The sequence below is a fragment of the Bactrocera neohumeralis genome, chromosome 5, assembly GCF_024586455.1.
Source record: "Bactrocera neohumeralis isolate Rockhampton chromosome 5, APGP_CSIRO_Bneo_wtdbg2-racon-allhic-juicebox.fasta_v2, whole genome shotgun sequence".
In the NCBI taxonomy this organism is placed as follows: Eukaryota; Metazoa; Arthropoda; class Insecta; order Diptera; family Tephritidae; genus Bactrocera; species Bactrocera neohumeralis.
Genome location: NC_065922.1, coordinates 15,550,638 through 15,568,125, shown reverse-complemented (window position 1 = coordinate 15,568,125; position 17,488 = coordinate 15,550,638). Strand labels below are relative to the sequence as shown.

General features: G+C 35.7%; 5 protein-coding genes across 5 annotated transcripts; 2 read left to right on the top strand and 3 right to left on the bottom strand.

Moving 5' to 3' along the window:
• Positions 1–4,919: 4,919 nt before the first annotated feature.
• Positions 4,920–6,872, bottom strand: LOC126758426 (succinate--CoA ligase [GDP-forming] subunit beta, mitochondrial). The gene is made up of 4 exons (XM_050472687.1): positions 6,646–6,872; positions 6,426–6,567; positions 6,255–6,354; positions 4,920–6,176 (listed from the first exon to the last, which is right to left on the bottom strand). The coding sequence occupies exons 1-4, from the start codon at positions 6,703–6,705 to the stop codon at positions 5,207–5,209; spliced, it is 1,272 nt and encodes a 423-aa protein (XP_050328644.1). The 5' UTR covers positions 6,706–6,872; the 3' UTR covers positions 4,920–5,206.
• Positions 6,873–7,102: 230 nt separating this feature from the next.
• LOC126758427 (CAAX prenyl protease 2) lies at positions 7,103–8,500 on the top strand. Its single transcript, XM_050472688.1, has 3 exons — positions 7,103–7,690; positions 7,750–7,986; positions 8,058–8,500. The coding sequence occupies exons 1-3, from the start codon at positions 7,291–7,293 to the stop codon at positions 8,321–8,323; spliced, it is 903 nt and encodes a 300-aa protein (XP_050328645.1). The 5' UTR covers positions 7,103–7,290; the 3' UTR covers positions 8,324–8,500.
• Positions 8,501–8,546: 46 nt separating this feature from the next.
• LOC126758428 (glutaredoxin 3) lies at positions 8,547–9,612 on the bottom strand. The gene is made up of 4 exons (XM_050472689.1): positions 9,430–9,612; positions 9,210–9,369; positions 8,867–9,114; positions 8,547–8,807 (listed from the first exon to the last, which is right to left on the bottom strand). Exons 1-4 carry the CDS (start codon positions 9,489–9,491, stop codon positions 8,630–8,632), a joined length of 648 nt encoding a protein of 215 aa, XP_050328646.1. The 5' UTR covers positions 9,492–9,612; the 3' UTR covers positions 8,547–8,629.
• Positions 9,613–9,874: 262 nt separating this feature from the next.
• LOC126758527 (glycosyltransferase-like domain-containing protein 1-like) lies at positions 9,875–12,007 on the top strand. The gene is made up of 4 exons (XM_050472824.1): positions 9,875–10,061; positions 10,145–10,427; positions 10,490–11,005; positions 11,073–12,007. Exons 1-4 carry the CDS (start codon positions 9,983–9,985, stop codon positions 11,311–11,313), a joined length of 1,119 nt encoding a protein of 372 aa, XP_050328781.1. The 5' UTR covers positions 9,875–9,982; the 3' UTR covers positions 11,314–12,007.
• LOC126758528 (abscission/NoCut checkpoint regulator) lies at positions 11,734–13,433 on the bottom strand. Its single transcript, XM_050472825.1, has 4 exons — positions 13,249–13,433; positions 12,943–13,181; positions 12,378–12,879; positions 11,734–12,323 (listed from the first exon to the last, which is right to left on the bottom strand). Exons 1-4 carry the CDS (start codon positions 13,294–13,296, stop codon positions 12,051–12,053), a joined length of 1,062 nt encoding a protein of 353 aa, XP_050328782.1. The 5' UTR covers positions 13,297–13,433; the 3' UTR covers positions 11,734–12,050.
• Positions 13,434–17,488: the final 4,055 nt, after the last annotated feature.

The window sequence follows — 17,488 nt, the reverse complement described above, 5'->3', positions numbered from 1 at the left end:
ACCGATAGGGACAGCAAATTTATTTTTTCCCGCTCTTTTGACATTTCTCTTCAGTAAGGTTTGCCATTTCATCATGGAAAAATATACGATCCAACAACGAGTCGAAATTATTAAAATTTACTACCGAAATTCGGAGTCGGAGGCCTCAACTTTATGAGCGTTATGTCCAATTTATGGTCGTCATAATCGTCCTGTCAGATCAACAATTGAACGTCTAGTGGAAAAAATTGAATTCACAGGCACAGTCTAAAATGTTCCCGAGCCAGCGAGGCAAAGAAGTGCCCGTAGTGTCGAGAATATTGCTGCCGCCAGCGCATCAATTGAGGAAGACGCAAATCAGTCTCTCACATGTCGTTCTCAAGTGTTAGGCATCTCTGTGACGTCGTTTTTGCGAAGAGATCTTGGTTTACATCCTTACCAGATCAAATTGACGCAAGAACTGAAGCCGCTTGATCACCAGAATCGTCGTATGTTCGTGAATTGGCTGAGCAACAACTTGAAAATGATCCGGATTTTCATCGAAAAATCATCTTCAGCGATGAGGCTCATTTCTGGCTGAAAGGCTTTGTCAATAAGCAAAATATGCGTTATTGGTCAGGCAGCAATCCACACCTACTCCATGAGTCACCATTGCATCCCGAAAAATTACGGTTTGGTGCGGTTTATGAGACGACGGCGTCATTGGGCCGTACTTCTTCCGTGATGATCAAGACCAGCACTTTACTGTGAATGGGAATCGCTACCACTCAATGATAACCGAATATTTTTGGCCCGAATTGGATGATATCGATTTGGACAATATGTGGTTCCAACAGGACGGCGCCAAAAGTGATTTTTTTTTGTTTTCTCATCAAGAAGTATCAGAAAAATATGCCAGGACCGCCATGACAAGCAAGACCAACCAATAAAGCTTCCAAACTTACCTCAAAGCTTACTCACCACACAGTTTACTTACCACACAGCTTACTCACCACACGCTTCCTTTTTACCATTCGAGGATCGACTAATAGATCTTCCAAACTCACCTCACTGTTTACTCACCACGCTTCTTTTCTACCATTTCAAACTTGCCATAACCTAATTGGTAACCCTTTAACTTAAATTGCTTTTGTTACTATTTCGTTGGTCGCGTTTACCGTTTTTACGCATGCTGCAACCACAGTGACCTTGACGAACTACATAAATACTGCGAGTATACGAATAAATACATATGTATCTATATATGTATATACACATGAACAAATAGACAAACACATAAATGTAAGCGGATAGGTGTAACTACGCAGCGCTTCCGGAGCAACAGCAACAATGAACACATAACAGGTGCCAACAACAGAAAGTGAATACCTGCAGACACATACTTATAGTATATTTATATACATTCATACATATGTATATACAAATATTTAAGTTGCTTTCTGCGAATTCACGCATTAAAAATCATAACAAACCAACACAGCAGCGAGCGGTGGAGCAGCGGGGAGCTGAGAAAGTTCATGCGAAAAAAGCACAAAAGGATTTCTTTGTGACATTGGGCAAAAACTACAATAACAACTGCAGGTCTGTGAATGTATGCGTATTTATGTGTGCGGGTGTAGGTGCAGCACAACATTGGCTGCAACAGTCATAACAGTAAAACGCACAAACGTCATCAAATCGGGAGCAAAAGACCAAAAGGCAACGAGGCAGTTGGCAAAGTGATTGAATGGAAAGATGAGATTCAAAGAGGGCAAATTGTATATGTACACATGTGCATGCAAACATGAATGTGCCAACAGTTGACCATGATGGTTAACAGTGTCTAAACAGAGTTATGCTAAAATTTGCATATGTTACATGCAGACAAAAATTTTAAAAGCGATTAACACATGCAACCAATATAAATTGATTTTCGAAAACATTTACATTTTTTTGGATTTTTTTGAAAAAAATTTCAATATTTAAAAAAAATTTATAAACTTTCAAATATATATGTATGTACATAAATAACATAATGTAATATAAATTAATTTTTTTAAATAATTTTCAATATTTAAAATTTTATGTTTTTCAAAATTTTAAATTTTTCAAAATTTTTAAAGACTTTTTATTTATATTTTATTTTTTTGTAAACAACGGTTTTCCGCCATTAACAACATTTTCGACCAAATGTTTCGACAAACTGTAAACAAACTGTAAAAGCACGTCTAACAGACGCCCTTGCCGCATGATGAGAGCGCAATTTGAGAAAAAAAGAGTGTGAGAGAGAACTGCAGGAATTTGCTGAATACGGGTGGTGCTTGAAAATTTTAGTTGGAGGGGTTGATAAAGGTTAGGGGTGTTGTTATCATATCGTTTCAATGAAGATTTGTAAACTTTGTTGGTAGAGACAAGTATTTATGAAAGTCTGAAATAGAAACAAGCGTAATATGGAAAGGGAATTTTCCGTATATTTAAGTAGATTTATTTAGATAAATAAATGACGAATGCACTGCAACCTAAGTTCTATTCTGCCTTCTCCTGAGTCACAACGACTTACTTAGTCCCAGCATATTGATAAATTCCAATATACTTCGAGGTGTTATTGAGGCGATGTGTTATCAGGTGTTCTGGTTCCCTGTCGCAGAACCAGCAATTTGCACAAGAAGCTGTGCCCACGTTATATAAGTGTTTGTTGAGCTTACAGGGTACTTGTCGCCAGTGTTGAAGGCAACTTGGCATGGCGCATACCTTGGAGTTGCTCCCAATACCCACTTCTACCCACTCCTTCATCCTTGCGGAGCAGCTTCTCTATGGTATTGGAACCAACCGCAATGAAAGATTCGGGTCCTACCATGTTGGTGGATGCTGCGGAGCGGACAAGCTCATCAGCCAGTTCATTCCCGGCTAAACCTTTGTTACCGGACACCCAGTTGAGGTGCACTTGATTGGTTCCAATAGACTATTCAGCCGTTCTCTGAACTCATGCATCAATACCGATTTGTTCACGTATGAGAGATCGCTTTTAGTGCCGCTTGACTGTCGTTGAATATACGCAGATACGTTCATACTCATATAGTTCCATTGGAAATACGCACCGACTTATAGCAAAGACCTCTGCCTGGAATATGCTCGGAAAAGTACCCATAGGTATAGTGTTTGGTGCGTGGTCCTGCGACTCTTGCGCCAATTAATTCCGCCACTTTCGAGCCGTGGATGTACCATTTGATTGTCAGCGGAAGTAAGCGCAGAAAGACCAGTAGCGAGTACGATTCACTCAGACTTGCAGTAGTTGACATCCTATCAAAATCGGACCAACTGCGTTCGAAAAAACTGAAAATACATTACTCGCCTTTAGAGTTGGAACAACTATAATGAGTAGAAAGCTGATAGATTGGCAGCTGAAGTACCAAAAAGTTTTTAAAAGTACTAAAGAATTATGGTAGTTCTAATTTCGATTTGTCTTATCGAAAGTTAAAAGTTTTAAATTCACGGACTCCGAATTCATTGAATATTACAATTGAAAGTTCCAATAGAACTTATTTTGGATTCCATGTTTTTATCAATAAGGTAATCAAAAAGGAATTTATTTTTGGTTGTTTTTTCAGTTTTATGAGAAAGAGTCCAAATCTATGGACAGCTCAATGGTAAGGTATCCATATAATTTTGTATAGAAATTGCATGAACTCTGATGAACTGGTGAAAAGATGTGAAAAACTTTAGAACTTAAACTTTCTTGACTTAAGCCCAACACTTAACCGAAACTGCATCCTATCCAGATTAACACATTTTTTCACAGAGTTTTTAAGAAACTTCACTTCTATCACATTAACTCTTATAAAAAAGTCAATAGTTTCCATTGCAACAAGTTATGTTAGGTTTAAAAGTCGTTTCGTTTGGCAGCAGAGATCAAACTTGGAGGACCTAGGACGACTACCTCTATAAAGATGATAAAATCCTCGTATATCGACCACAAAATTTCTTGAAGCGGTTGATAACAGTTATGGCTATCTCTCCATTTTCACCTAAAGTATGACTGCCGAGATGTTTCAACCTCAATCTTACTAAAGCTAAAGTGCTTGTATATTTCTGACTTACCTTTCTCCATATATTTTTAACAACTTGCCACCGATAAGATATTTAGCCTAAACGCTCGGTTGAGTATTGGATCTCTGCAATAAGAGTACCACTGATTGAGGCAAGACAAATCTCAATCTACCGTTTCCAGTCGGGCCTAAGTAATCGAAACAGATCCGGATTTTTATCCAGACAAAGACTGTCATTCAGCAGATTTCTGCCGCTACAACAACAACAGAAAGACAAATCTTATAGAGAGTAAATAGTTCAGTAGGTCCCCTGCGTTGCCTAAAGAATTTTGCATTCGCACAGGAGCTGGAGAATAACGGGAATCCAGCTCATTCCCACTTAAGGATTTTAAGAGTTTCTGCCATTAAAATGAAATATTTCAACCAAAATATATTGATGTTTTATGTATATAAATAGGTACATATGTATGTAAAGCATCATACGAAAAGCTTGTATTCGATATAAATATATAAAAGCTCAGGATATGAGCTTTTGAATAATGCACCCTATAAAATTTCATTTCGGAAAAATTGTATAAAAATTGGTTATAATACAAATTGGCAAAAGGACATGTTCCCGTAATAATAAAAATTACCTTCAAACAAAATTCTCCAATTGAGAAATGTCCTTATATAGCAGGGAACTTTTAACAGGCGGTTGCATTAACAGTACGAAAAAGGGCGATAGATGTCAGGCTAAGCAAATTTTCCGCTATAAAGGCAAATTGTAGAAAAGGACGCTTTTCGAAGAAGAAGCGCTTTCAGCTCTCCGAATATTAAAGCTCACGCGGTATTGGGGGAAATTTTGTTCTAGATAATTTTTGAATTATAACGTATAACCAACGCATTTTAGCACGGTATTAAAAAATATTAATATTTCCGATATGAAAAATATTTTTATTCGTCAAATTTCCTCTTAATCACTTTCACAACATAAACTTTAATTTTTGTATCGCTATTTATTAACAATTTCCTAGTAACATTTAATTTGAAAACTACCACAAACATTTTAGATATAATGAAAACAAACTCTGACCATTCGACTTTGTTGTTGTTGGTGGAGAAATGCCTGTCTGTGAAATTAATTGCAAGACTTTAGAAATGTTGTATTAAAATGTGAAATTTACAGTCAACCAAAGTTAAGCGAGCTGCTCCTAGGAACTTTAATGTAATGCCGCCACAGCTTTATGCGCTGCGTCATCCAAATCCACCGCTGTTTGTATAGCCAGTCCAGAATCTTTTAGTATTTTTCTGGCCTCATCCACATTTGTGCCTTCCAAGCGCACAATGAGCGGTACTTTCAGATCAAGCGTTTTGGAAGCAGCAACAACACCATTAGCAATGGTGGCACAATTCACAATACCACCAAATACATTCACAAGTATAGCTTTGACTTTGGTATCAGATGTGACTATTTGGAAGGCTTTCAACACTTGACTCTCCTTAACGCCACCGCCCACATCGAGGAAATTCGCTGGCTCACCGCCATTCAACTTAATTATATCCATTGTGGCCATGGCGAGACCAGCGCCATTCACCAGACAACCAATATTGCCATCCATAGCTACATAATTGAGATTATTTTTGGCTGCTTCCACTTCACGCGGATCTGTGTCTTCTTCGGCAGTGTGCATAGCAAAAATATCTTTTTGCCGATACTCGGCGTTGTCATCAAAATTTAACTTAGCATCAACGGCGATTACTTCGTTGGTATCCGTTTCAGCTAAGGGATTAATTTCAATTTGTGTGGCATCGACGGCTTTAAAGAGGTCGAAAAGTTTTTGTATTTCTTTAGCAGCGCGTTCTACGCATTGTCCTTTGAACTCGAGGAATTTCGCGATTTCGATGAGTGTGTTCTGTGGTATTGGTTTGTCTAGATCTAAAGGTACAGTCTTGATTTTCTCTGGTGTTTTTTCGGCGACCGCTTCGATATCCATACCACCAGCAGGCGAGGCAATAAGTACTGGCCCATTGTGTTCTCGATCCAACACAATTGATAGATATGTTTCACGAGTGATATTTACGCTGCGTGCCACCATTACCTTTTTTACCAATATTCCTGATTTTGGTGTTTGCTTGGTGATTAGTCGATGGCCAATCATTTGATTGGTAAGCGACAGAACTTCATCCTTCCTGAGTGCGTAATAAAAAACGTTTATATGTAATGTAAAATATTATACATATATATATATTTCAGAGTATAATACTGACTTCTTTGTGAGATGTACGCCTCCTTTAAATCCATTATCGAAAACACCCTTACCGCGACCGCCTGCCAGTATCTGTGCCTTCACGACATATTCCGGGCAATCTGTAGATATAAATAACAAAAGTGTCACGCGAATAAGCTTATTTAAACTAAACAAACAATTATATACTAACCAAACTGGTTTATTAACTGCGCATCGTTGGGTGCATTTTCCAATACTTTGAACTCTTGTATAGCGACACCATATTTTTGTAGTAGTTCCTTGCTGTTGCACTCGAGCAAATTTAAATTACGCACTTGCTGCAGACGAGTTGTCTAAAATATGCAATAAAATGTTTTAGTTGATAAATATAAGCCTTGTCACCGATTATGTGGCTATCAGCACAACTTAACCTTTTGGAGCATCCGCATGGCGGGAGTGAAGCCGGCAGCAGCACGTAAAAGAGGCAGCATTTTGTTCTATGAATATGTTTACGTTAAGAAATTAAAATAATTTAGTGAAAACTCACTAAATAGTCAATAATTAAGTTTAAAAGTTTAGTGAAAAGTTAAGTAGACAGCAGTACTTTGAACTTTATTTTCAATTAACGCTTATTAAAAAGATAGAGTAGGTTTTTGTTATCAAATGTTTATATTTTTAGGAAAACTGAGAGAAGAGAGACTCATTCTCAACAGCTGATGCAGAGAGGTATTTTGATAGCACTAATTATAAATATATTTTTAAGAAAAATTTCTACGAATTTTTTTTTTTTTTAATAAAAAAATCGAATCTCGTTATTAAAATACCTTTTTTTCTTAAAGATATATAGAGATAAATGTGATTTTAAAATACGGTTTACGGTGCATGTGCACTTATGTATTTAAGTAAAAAATATGGCAACTGCACTTATCACGAACAGCTGTGTTAGTTGTATTTGTTTTTTTTTTGCAAACTTTGGACATCTGTATAAAAGTGATTATTTAAGTTTTATATATAATACAATACCCGTTAAACAACTCAGGAATTAACGCGGCCAATATTAAATCTAAGTGAATGTCATGAACGATAGCTTCGAAAGTAATAGCAGCCAAGGGACTGCGGATACACCTCTCCCTTTACCGCATATACCAATAGTGACATCAGTCGGTTGCTGTCTCATACTCTCCGTCATATATGTAGCCAGTTTATATGTTTGGAATACCAAACATAATCGGGATCACCCGTCAACGGTTAAGCGACGTTTTGTCAGCGTTATCATTGTTATGTTGATAGCGCCATTTTTCGTATATAAATTTTCCTCAAGAGAGCTACTGGAGCGTGCCACATTTGCTGAAATTTTGGGTTTGAGATGGCAAGGACTCTTTCTGGCCATTACAATACCGTACTTGCTGACAATGCTATTATTTTTGGGTCCACTATGCGTACAGATGCAAAATGAGTCTTTAAAAATATTTATGGGTAAGCAATGCGATATGTTAGATTGGCATTGTTATTAAAAAGTTTGTTTTATTTTATAGATACTGATTTTTGGATTGGTTCCTTTAAAAATATACTTTGGATACGCAACCATGTTATGGCGCCAATCAGTGAAGAATTCGTCTTCCGCGCCTGTATGATGCCATTAATTCTGCAGAGCTTTTCACCCTTGACAGCTGTGTTCATTACACCGCTATTCTTTGGCACTGCGCACATACACCATATTGGGGAACGCCTCAGCTTGGGTATGGAATTAAAAACTGCCTTAGTTATATCTTGTAAGTTGCATGAATACATTCCAAAGTCCTTAATTTTTTTATTAATAATATTATATATATTTTTTTGTCAGGCTTTCAGCTAACTTACACCACAGTCTTTGGTTTCTACTCGGCATTTCTCTTTGCGCGCACCGGTCATTTTGTCGCACCATTCCTTGTGCATGCATTTTGTAATCATATGGGCTTGCCTGATGTCCAAGAGCTGTGGCAACAACATATAGTACGTCGTATTATACTTATTTTGTGCTACATTATTGGTTTTGTTGGTTGGATCATATTACTGCCAATCGCCACACAGCCTTCACTATATTCTAACAATTTGTATTGGAATAATTAAAATAATGAACAAAGTAGCAACAATTGAAATTACATTAGTACACAAATATTGAAAGTGATCAATATTCATTAAGCATAATGTTTTATATGTATAACTACAAAATATGTTTCATACATACATACATATATGACTTTTATTAATAAAATTTGTCGTTACTCTCTTTTTATACAAGTAAAATTTTCGATGGCAGCATTTTATTTGTAATTTTAAAGTTATAACAACGTTTTTACCTGTTACCAAAACCGGTTGCCAATTTTATTTATAAATTAAATTTTGCATGCAAACTGAGTCATGATATTGTTTACTTTAACCCTTCAATGCAGTTTCTAATTCATTATTTGCTTTGAGCTCTTTAATAATGTCCAAGCCACCAATCAGTTCACCCTTAACATATACTTGCGGATACGTGGGCCAGTCGGAATATGTCTTCAAACCTTGACGAACTTCTTCATCATTCAATATATCGAATGTCTCATAGGGAACACTAGAAAAAATAAAATTTTATCAGCACTTGTAAATTTGTAAAGATTTGATTGTGCTAACTTTGTTGCATTCACGATTTCTATTATCTGGCGGGAGAAACCACAGCGTGGAGCATTGCGATCGCCTTTCATGAATATCATGAGATCCGCTTTATTGATCAGTGCTTTCAAACGTTCCTCTAAAGATTCACCGGCTACAGAGCCACCAAGTTTTTTACACTTCGCTGTAATTTCGGCTACGTTCACACCATCCACACGATCCACGGCCGTGCCTTTGGTGAAGAAAATTATGGTGGGAACTGCTTCAATCTAAGAAGTTCGCATATTTGTAATGAAGTGTGTTTGTTATAGTTCGCATGTTTATTATGAAGTGTTATAGCATATAGTATATTAATCTGAAGTACCTGGTGCTTCATAGAAATCTCTGGAAATTTTTCGGCTAGCAGACTAACAAACTGCAATTTGTTACTCAGTATTTTGGCTAGCTCCTCCAGTGCTTCCTGGACATGTTTACACTGTTCAGCCCAATCGGCTGTAAATAGTACTACTGTAGTCTTCTCCGCACTTGTGTAAAACAAAGCAATTTGTTAGTGTCTATGAAATATTCTTACAAACATTACTTACTTGATCAGTGTGTTATACTGGTCGGCATCTGTTACCGAAATAACTGAATTGTTAGTGGACATTTTTATAGTTATTGTTCAATATGTTTGTTTATTTAACTGTACGCTATGAGTTTTTGTGAAATTCTCGACAGGAAGACACCAAGTTTCGCAGCGAGCGAGGTTTTTGGGTTATGATAAAGCTAATGTCAGAAATGTCAAATAGATTTGGAGTTCCTAAGGGTTGTTGCCGTATTATTATGGGAATTATAGTCAAATAAAACTACTTTCTTAATTTTAAATTATTGTAGTCATTATTAATTTTTCAGCATTTTTTTAAATTATGTTTATAGCTAAAAGTTTTTTTTTAAATTTTTTGCTAAGATCTTAAATTCAATATTTAGCAGTACTTATTTATGCAACCCTCAACGCCACACATACCACGACAAGTGATTTTGTGTTCCTCCGCAAACAGATGAGGTACACACAAATTTTATATCAGTTCAAAATAAAACATATTTTACGTTTATGTGGCGAAAGTTTAATTAAAAATTTAACTATTTTAGTACGCTGCCATGTCAAAGCCATCGATATTAATCATAGAACCGTTTTATGGAGGTAGTCACAAGCAGCTGATCGATACAATCATCGAGTGTGAGTAGTGAATAGCACAGTGCCGGTTGCACTATTTCCACTTCCGCTGCACATTTTACATATTCGTTTCTATAATTTAATAGGCTTAAACATCTGTGACTATGAAATATTTAGTCTTCCCGCAAAGAAATGGCATTGGCGTGCGCGTACCGGCGCCTTATACTTCTCACAAATCATACCGGTGGATCATGAATACAAAGTGCTTTTTACCAGCTCAGTGTTGAACTTGGCTGAGCTTTTAGGTGTACGTCCAGATTTGGTTAGTTGTAAAAAGATTGTTTATTTTCACGAAAATCAATTAGTCTATCCAGTGCGTGAAGTGAAGGAGCGCGACTGTCAATATGGTTTGAACCAAATACTAACATGGTGCGTGTATGAAAATAGTTATTTTTTCATAGCATTAATTCTCTTTTTTCCCACCTCCATAGCCTTTCTGCCGACAATATAATCTTCAATTCGAATTTCAACCGCACATCCTTCCTGGACAGCATTACACCGTTTCTCAACATCCAACCCGATTTTAAATTGAAACACATACGCGATAAAATTGAGAAAAAATGTGAAGTTCTCTACTATCCTATTAAATTCCACGCCTTCCCCAATAAACGACTGATGATTGGCGGTGCGGAGCCATCTCTAACCGCACTGATGAGTGATAAAGACTGTTTGCATCTGATTTGGCCACATCGCTGGGAGCACGATAAGAACCCAAAGCTGTTGGTGGAGGTACTTTTGGAGTTGAACAAGCGTCAAGTGGACTTTAAGGTGACAATATGTGGCGAAAACTATCAGGCAGCACCAGAGTCCTTCGACGGCTTACAAGATAAGCTGGGTGCCAAGCTAATAAATTTCGGTTTCTTGCCGCGTGATAAGTACATAAAAACATTGTTGTCTGGTGATGTTGTAATCTCGACGGCGGGTCATGAATTCTATGGTGTAGCTATGTAAGTGCTATTAATTCTTTTAAATATATACATAAATAAGTGAAATTTTCATTTAACTTTATGACAGGCTTGAAGCCACGTACTGCGGCTGTATGCCGATAGCGCCGAATAAACTCGTCTACCCGGAAATATACCCCAAAGAAAACCTCTACAACACTTCCAATCAGCTGATTAAAATGCTCTACAATTGGTGTCGCAATCCGGAATTGTTTCGGCGTCAAAGAGACACATTTTTTGAATATTTTACATTCGATCGCTACTCAGCGCAACATTTAGTGCCTAAATTCCTAGAGAAATTGCGCATTTAATGACGCACTTCCTTCACTTGCCAGTTTATAGGTTTTGTGCAATATCTGGCGAAGCAAAAATTATCATATACCATACATGCAAGTTGTATAACAATATTCGAATGCAAAGCGATCTAAAACTGTAAGTATGTGTTGCCATGCAAACTTATCAACTAACTGTAAGAGATTGCAGTTTCGTCACAGGTGGCGAAAATCATAGATCAACTAAAAACTATGTTAATAGATGTAAATTAGCAGCCTGAAAGATTTACAAGAAAAATTTACATAGAGAAAAATTAGCTTAGAAATTGATATACATACATACATATATGTATGTATATATATATTTTTATCCTATTACAGGGTAGGTAAAACTCGATCATTGAAATTTGTTAAACTACTTAGATTTTGCTTTGGTGAAAATTAAAACGAATATATCAATAATTTTACAGTTAAAGTTTAATATATGTAATTGTTTGTTGTTTTCAAAGCATATACAACTGTTCAAATCATATCTTTAAAATATAGTTATGCAATATGCTAAGCTATTATAAAGTAATTATAGCAAAATCATTCATCGTTTAGAAGTTTTATACGTGCTTTTGATTTTTTACTCCCCATTGTTTTAATACCAGCTTACCGAATAATACAAATAAATATATGTTACATGTCTGTACCAATAAAATGTGCGAATACACAAAAACAAACATAAAAAGATTTTTGGTTGAGTTACGTTAACATTGCACAGCTGTTTCATGCTAAAAGTGATTTTCTTTAAATTTTGGTGGCGCTGAATAGGACACCTTTTCATGCGCACGATACTCTTCATCATCGTCATGGCACTCGCGATAGCATTGCGCACAAAAGAGTTCACCATCGCAACCTTTACAACGAAAGACTGCGTCTTCGTTGCAGATGTTACACCAGGGCAGCTCTTCCAAGTCGGCGGGACGCGTGCCTGCTGGCGGAGGCGGCACACCAGCCGCTAGCTCTGTTTCGAGTTCGGAGGGCAAGCGTGCTTCTGCTAAATACTATGGGAAAAATATTGAATTTCAATATATTTTATTATACAAGTGCATCTTTACCTTTGTCATAACGGCCTTCAAGACCGTTTCATCATCTTCATTATCACTAGGTGTGTTGTTATCTGGCGAGTGCTCTTTTTGTAATGCACCCGCACCATCTACTGGCTGCTCTCTCAGCGCTCTCAAGCGTCGCTCAATATCCGAAATCGCGTCATTGCGTTCGTCCGCTACTTGCCGATCGATTTGCGCTTCACCCATAAATTGTTCTAGCAGATCTTGCATCTTCTGCTGATCTGTACGCTCGTCTGTGGAGAGCAATAGATCTTTCTTGGAGTAATCTTTTTGTGGCATGCCGTTTAGCATAGCGAGTCTTGCGCGTATCTCCTCATCCGTTGAGGGATTTTCAATAGTTTTTAGATCTTTTAGACGTTTTGATATTACAGAATCCAGATTTTCTTCAATTTCCGCATTTTCTGGATTGGAATGTGTAGCATCAGCAGTCGTGGCAGTAGTAGTTGAAACAGGAGCCAACACCTCACCCAAGTCAGGTGGTGGATCATCTCTAAAAAGATGTTAAAGTATGCATTATTATTCAATATTTATGTTCAAATTAAATTTTTTATACTCCAACAACGCTGCAGCTGCTGCCACAAGCGGGTCAGTGCTATTATTGCCCTTTGACTTTGTCACCAAAACGCCAGGCAATGCTTCGACGTCAATGACCTTTTCCGTCGCTTGCAACTTGGAAAGTTTATCGTAACATATTAAGCACACGTTCAACACTTTACCACCGTGTCGTGGTACGGGCATAGGCCGCTTCAGGCATTTAATGCAGTAGGAGTAGCCACAACTGGGACAACCGTGCTGAAATTGATTTATGAAAGAAGTGCAGCAAAAAATTTCTATTGATTTTATTGCAATTGATAAGTACCTCTTTTGTGAAAAGTCCATATTTCTTACCGCAGCCAAAGCAAGACATGTTTATTCCAGTTATACATACATATAAAATATTTTTAAAATATATTCTAATTGCTTTTAAAATGATTATTTGATAAACCTGTATTATCTTAAAGACAATGGATTATTCATCGCCAATTAGACAACAATAAAAGTCAGCTGTTGTTTACTAAATAGTACCGACGCGACATCTACTTGTCAGCTTGTACCGTTGACATTTACCGGTTGTGCTAAACAGCTGTTGTAAATCAGTTCGCGCGGATATGGAATTTATAAAAGTTGCTCGCATAAGTGACGCTTTGCGTAAAAATTTCTTAAAAAGTGATTAGTGCGGTGATTTTCTGTATATTTTTTTATATTTGTAGTCCTTGTGCGTTTGTGTGTGTAGTTAAATGCGAGTTTAGTTCAAAAGTAGTTGCGCTGCAGTGAAAATGCAAGTTGTGCGGCGGTTGTGAGCAAAATTTTTTTTTTGTTAAAAACTAAGGTTTTTATAATAAAGAAAGGCGGTGTGTGTGCAATTAAGTGTGTTGTTGTTGTTTTGTAGTAAAATACTTGTGTGCACTGCTTCTCATGCATCCGGCGGATGCAGGCACAGGCAATTGGGGGTGCTTCCGCGAACAATGCACCCTAACCTCACAACATGAATTTATTGGTAAGCGTTTGTAGTATTTTTACTGTGATTGTGTATGTGAAATATTTCTATACAAGGTAGTGAATTTGTGCGTGTGCATGTACATACATACATACATATGTATTCATGCCATTGTGCCCAGCTGCAATCATGAATACATTTGTAGGCAAATTGAAAGAATATCAGTGGGAGATAGGTAATAGATGAAAATAAATTAAAATAGTTAAACTAAAATTTATTAAAAAAGTTATTCATAACCAATTAAATTATTAAAATAACCCTAAAAATTTTGGGAATGAAATTGTAATTAACTTAAAAAAAATAAAAATAAAACTGAATGATTAAATAATTTTAAAATATAAAAAAAACAGTACGCACATATGTACATACCACTGCAAAGAGAATATGACAAATTTTGAGAAAAGCAATAAAATAAATCACTAAAAATATGCAAACATAAGTATGTATGTACATACATGTGTATATGATAACCTATATATTATATTGCGATCTTGACAATGCGTTAAAAAGGTAAATGAATGGACATTTGAATTAAATTTTTATTTATTTTGTAATCTCGAAAATCTAAATAATTTTCAAATTGCTAATCCAAAATACCAAATTAAATAACTAAAAACAAATTTTTTAACCCAAATAAGAGATTAAAAAAAGCAAAAAATTTTAATACAATAAATAAATTAAAATAGAAGTGAAAATTTTTATTCCTAAAAACCAGAAAAACTTTTATAAACAAAGATTAAGAAAATAAATTATTTCAGAATCTACGTTTTTTTTGCGTTTGCGTACTTCGTGTGAGACCACTTTGGTTATATTTTGAGTAAAGATTATTTTTAATAAAATAACAAAATAGTTTAGAAATTGTGGAATTATCTTTATTTAATTGCTTTTAATTATAGTATTTCAGTTAGAAATATGTAAATTTTTGATTTTTTGTCCCATTTTCTTTCAGTCTATAAAATATTTTTTTATTTGGTACACCATTTTTCAATTTAAAAACATTTTCTCTATTTTTAATTTTTAATTTTAAATTTTCAATTTTTATTCGAAAACATCATTAATAATTTATTTATTTTAATTTATCCAGCTAATTTATTATGCCAAACTAATTTTTTGAGTGCAAAACTGTAAATAATAATATTAATAATAATAATAATAATAATAGTAATAATAATAATAATAATAATAATAATAATAATAATAATAATAATAATAATAATAATAATAATAATAATAATAATAATAATAATAATAATAATAATAATAATAATAATAATTATAATAATAATTATAATAATAGTAATAATAATATAATAATAATAATAATAATAATAATATTGGCGTAGACACCCCTTACCACCTTTCGGCTATAATCGCGTAAGCGGTGTCTACGCCAATAAAGAAGAAGAAGAAACCTCTTACGCGATTATAGCCGAGTTAACAACAGTGCGCCAGTCGTTTCTTCTTTTCGCTACGTGGCGCCAATTGGATATTCCAAGCGAAGCCAGGTCCTTCTCCACTTGGTCCTTCCAACGGGGTGGAGGTCTTCCTCTTCCTCTGCTTCCCCCGGTGGATACTACGTCGAATACTCTCAGAGCTGGAGTGTTTTCGTTAATTCGGACAACAGGACCTAGCCAGCGACTGTCTTTTAATTCGCTGGACTTCGCTTTAATTACATATATTATACATACACAAAATTTCTGATTAAATTTGGATTTTTTAAATTTAATTCCAATAATTCTAAATTTATTTAATTAAATTTTTGTGAAATTTTTACAGTTTTGATCAAAGTTTAAATTTCCTTTAATTGAAAGAGCTGTATTCTCCTTAAAGAGTGCTGGTCACCTTAAAAATTTGCATTTTTTTATAAAAAAAAAACAAAAACAAAAATAAATAAAAACAGAGAATGCCTTACAAATTTTTTGAAGTGCCGCGCAAACGATTTCAACAATCTCGAGCAAAGATCAATTGATTAATAAAAAGATTATATCTGTGAAAAATTTGCTGAACCCAAACGTGACTACGTTCCATAATATTTCCAAATAATGCGCACTAACAAAAAAAAATAACATTTAATACAAAAAAATTTATAATAAAAGAATTAAATTAAATTTTAACCTTTTCATGAGCACTTTTCGCACATTGCAAATTCCAATGGTTTTGCTCTTGACCGATCCAAACCAAATCCAAAGAAAATATGAACAAAAATATGCACACACACACACAATCATCAATAAATTCAGGCACATTCTTCAATCGGCATTTGGTGCCGCTCCTTTGGGCTCCAATACACATTTTTAATTTTTAATAACCAGCGCGCGGGGCAGCATTTCGCATGAATAAATAAGCACGTGACCGCAATTCCAAATTTACGCCAGCAAACCAGCAAGCCAGCAACAGCGTCAAAGAGTGTAGGCTGTTGCTGTTGCTGCGGCCGAGTGATAATAATAAATGGTGGAGCTGCAAAAAAGTGTGCTGGAAAACAGTAAAATGTGTGAAAAGTGCTTGCTTAAGTGACTGTATTTGCATATGTATGTATGTAGATTGTATGTGCAGGTCTATAAATGCCGTATGTAGTGCTATTTTTGTGGTATTTCATACAACTTTTGGCTTGAAATTTTTTGTTCTCAGTTCCATATGTATGTATTACGGTACACACTTATCACGTTCGTTAGCCTTAAGCTCTGGCTCTCGCCCTCGCCTGCATCTGTCAGGTGTTGAAAAACTAGGCTTTTTTGTTTTTTTCTTCACCAACTTGCTGTGGCTTTGTTTTCCAGGAAATTTCCACACTGAATTCAATTTTTTCGGTTTCTCTCTTTTGTATTTTTTTGTGGCCGAATAGAATTTCAACAGTAACGTCTACATTTGTCGGCCTGCATGTCAGTTGCTGCTGCTGCGGTTTGCCGCTGGGCGCATATTTTAGCTTGTTGCCCGCTAGTCTAGCGGGCGCTGAGCAAGTTAATCTGCCGCATATGGCCTGCCCGTGTTTGGGGAATATCACACTCGCTGCCAAACGGCCCCGACGGCGTCTATATGCATACATTAAATGCCTCTGTTTGTAGTAGAAATTTACGATTTGCCGCAGATTCAACCTACACCCACACATACATGTATTCATACATTTTTTATTGGTCTGCCTGCAAGCGGACGTTTTTGTATCGCCCATCCTTTGGGAATATTTAGTTTGTGGCTTTTAGGTGTTGAATTAGCATTTTATATTATTGTTGTGAATTTAAATCTGTTTCCCTGCTGATGTAAAATGTACATTTAAAGCAATTAATTTAAATGGCCTTGATATTTTTTGCAAGCCAATTGGCTCGCCATTGTTTTTTTGCATAGAAGTAAAACTAGGTTATCAGAGATTTGGTTAGATTAGGTTAGGTTTAGTTGTGTTAGGTTTGATTGGATGGAATTACAATTTTTTTAAGAGTTTTAACATATGTAAGAGTGTGTGTGTAGATATTACAATACTCATATAGTCTATCGAGTTAATCGATTTGATGTTTCTATCAACCCTTTGTTGTCATTTGGTTAATTTTTTTCCCTGTTGGCGGTGGCTTAAGCT

What these genes read in the sequence shown, in the direction of transcription:
- LOC126758426 (XM_050472687.1), bottom strand. Translation starts at nt 6,705, where the DNA reads ATGCTGCCTCTTTTACGTGCTGCTGCCGGCTTCACTCCCGCCATGCGG. An exon ending in GCAGTTAATAAACCAGTTTG is followed by an intron (nt 6,355 to 6,425) that starts GTTAGTATATAA and finishes TTATATCTACAG; the next exon opens with ATTGCCCGGAATATGTCGTG. An exon ending in GGCGTACATCTCACAAAGAA is followed by an intron (nt 6,177 to 6,254) that starts GTCAGTATTATA and finishes TTACGCACTCAG; the next exon opens with GAAGGATGAAGTTCTGTCGC.
- LOC126758427 (XM_050472688.1), top strand. Translation starts at nt 7,291, where the DNA reads ATGAACGATAGCTTCGAAAGTAATAGCAGCCAAGGGACTGCGGATACA. An exon ending in GTCTTTAAAAATATTTATGG is followed by an intron (nt 7,691 to 7,749) that starts GTAAGCAATGCG and finishes TTTATTTTATAG; the next exon opens with ATACTGATTTTTGGATTGGT. An exon ending in AACTGCCTTAGTTATATCTT is followed by an intron (nt 7,987 to 8,057) that starts GTAAGTTGCATG and finishes TTTTTTTGTCAG; the next exon opens with GCTTTCAGCTAACTTACACC.
- LOC126758428 (XM_050472689.1), bottom strand. Translation starts at nt 9,491, where the DNA reads ATGTCCACTAACAATTCAGTTATTTCGGTAACAGATGCCGACCAGTAT. An exon ending in CAGTATAACACACTGATCAA is followed by an intron (nt 9,370 to 9,429) that starts GTAAGTAATGTT and finishes GTTTTACACAAG; the next exon opens with TGCGGAGAAGACTACAGTAG. An exon ending in GAAATCGTGAATGCAACAAA is followed by an intron (nt 8,808 to 8,866) that starts GTTAGCACAATC and finishes TATTTTTTCTAG; the next exon opens with TGTTCCCTATGAGACATTCG.
- LOC126758527 (XM_050472824.1), top strand. Translation starts at nt 9,983, where the DNA reads ATGTCAAAGCCATCGATATTAATCATAGAACCGTTTTATGGAGGTAGT. An exon ending in TTGAACCAAATACTAACATG is followed by an intron (nt 10,428 to 10,489) that starts GTGCGTGTATGA and finishes CCACCTCCATAG; the next exon opens with CCTTTCTGCCGACAATATAA. An exon ending in GAATTCTATGGTGTAGCTAT is followed by an intron (nt 11,006 to 11,072) that starts GTAAGTGCTATT and finishes ACTTTATGACAG; the next exon opens with GCTTGAAGCCACGTACTGCG.
- LOC126758528 (XM_050472825.1), bottom strand. Translation starts at nt 13,296, where the DNA reads ATGTCTTGCTTTGGCTGCGGTAAGAAATATGGACTTTTCACAAAAGAG. An exon ending in GCAGCTGCAGCGTTGTTGGA is followed by an intron (nt 12,880 to 12,942) that starts GTATAAAAAATT and finishes ACATCTTTTTAG; the next exon opens with AGATGATCCACCACCTGACT. An exon ending in TGAAGGCCGTTATGACAAAG is followed by an intron (nt 12,324 to 12,377) that starts GTAAAGATGCAC and finishes TTTTTCCCATAG; the next exon opens with TATTTAGCAGAAGCACGCTT.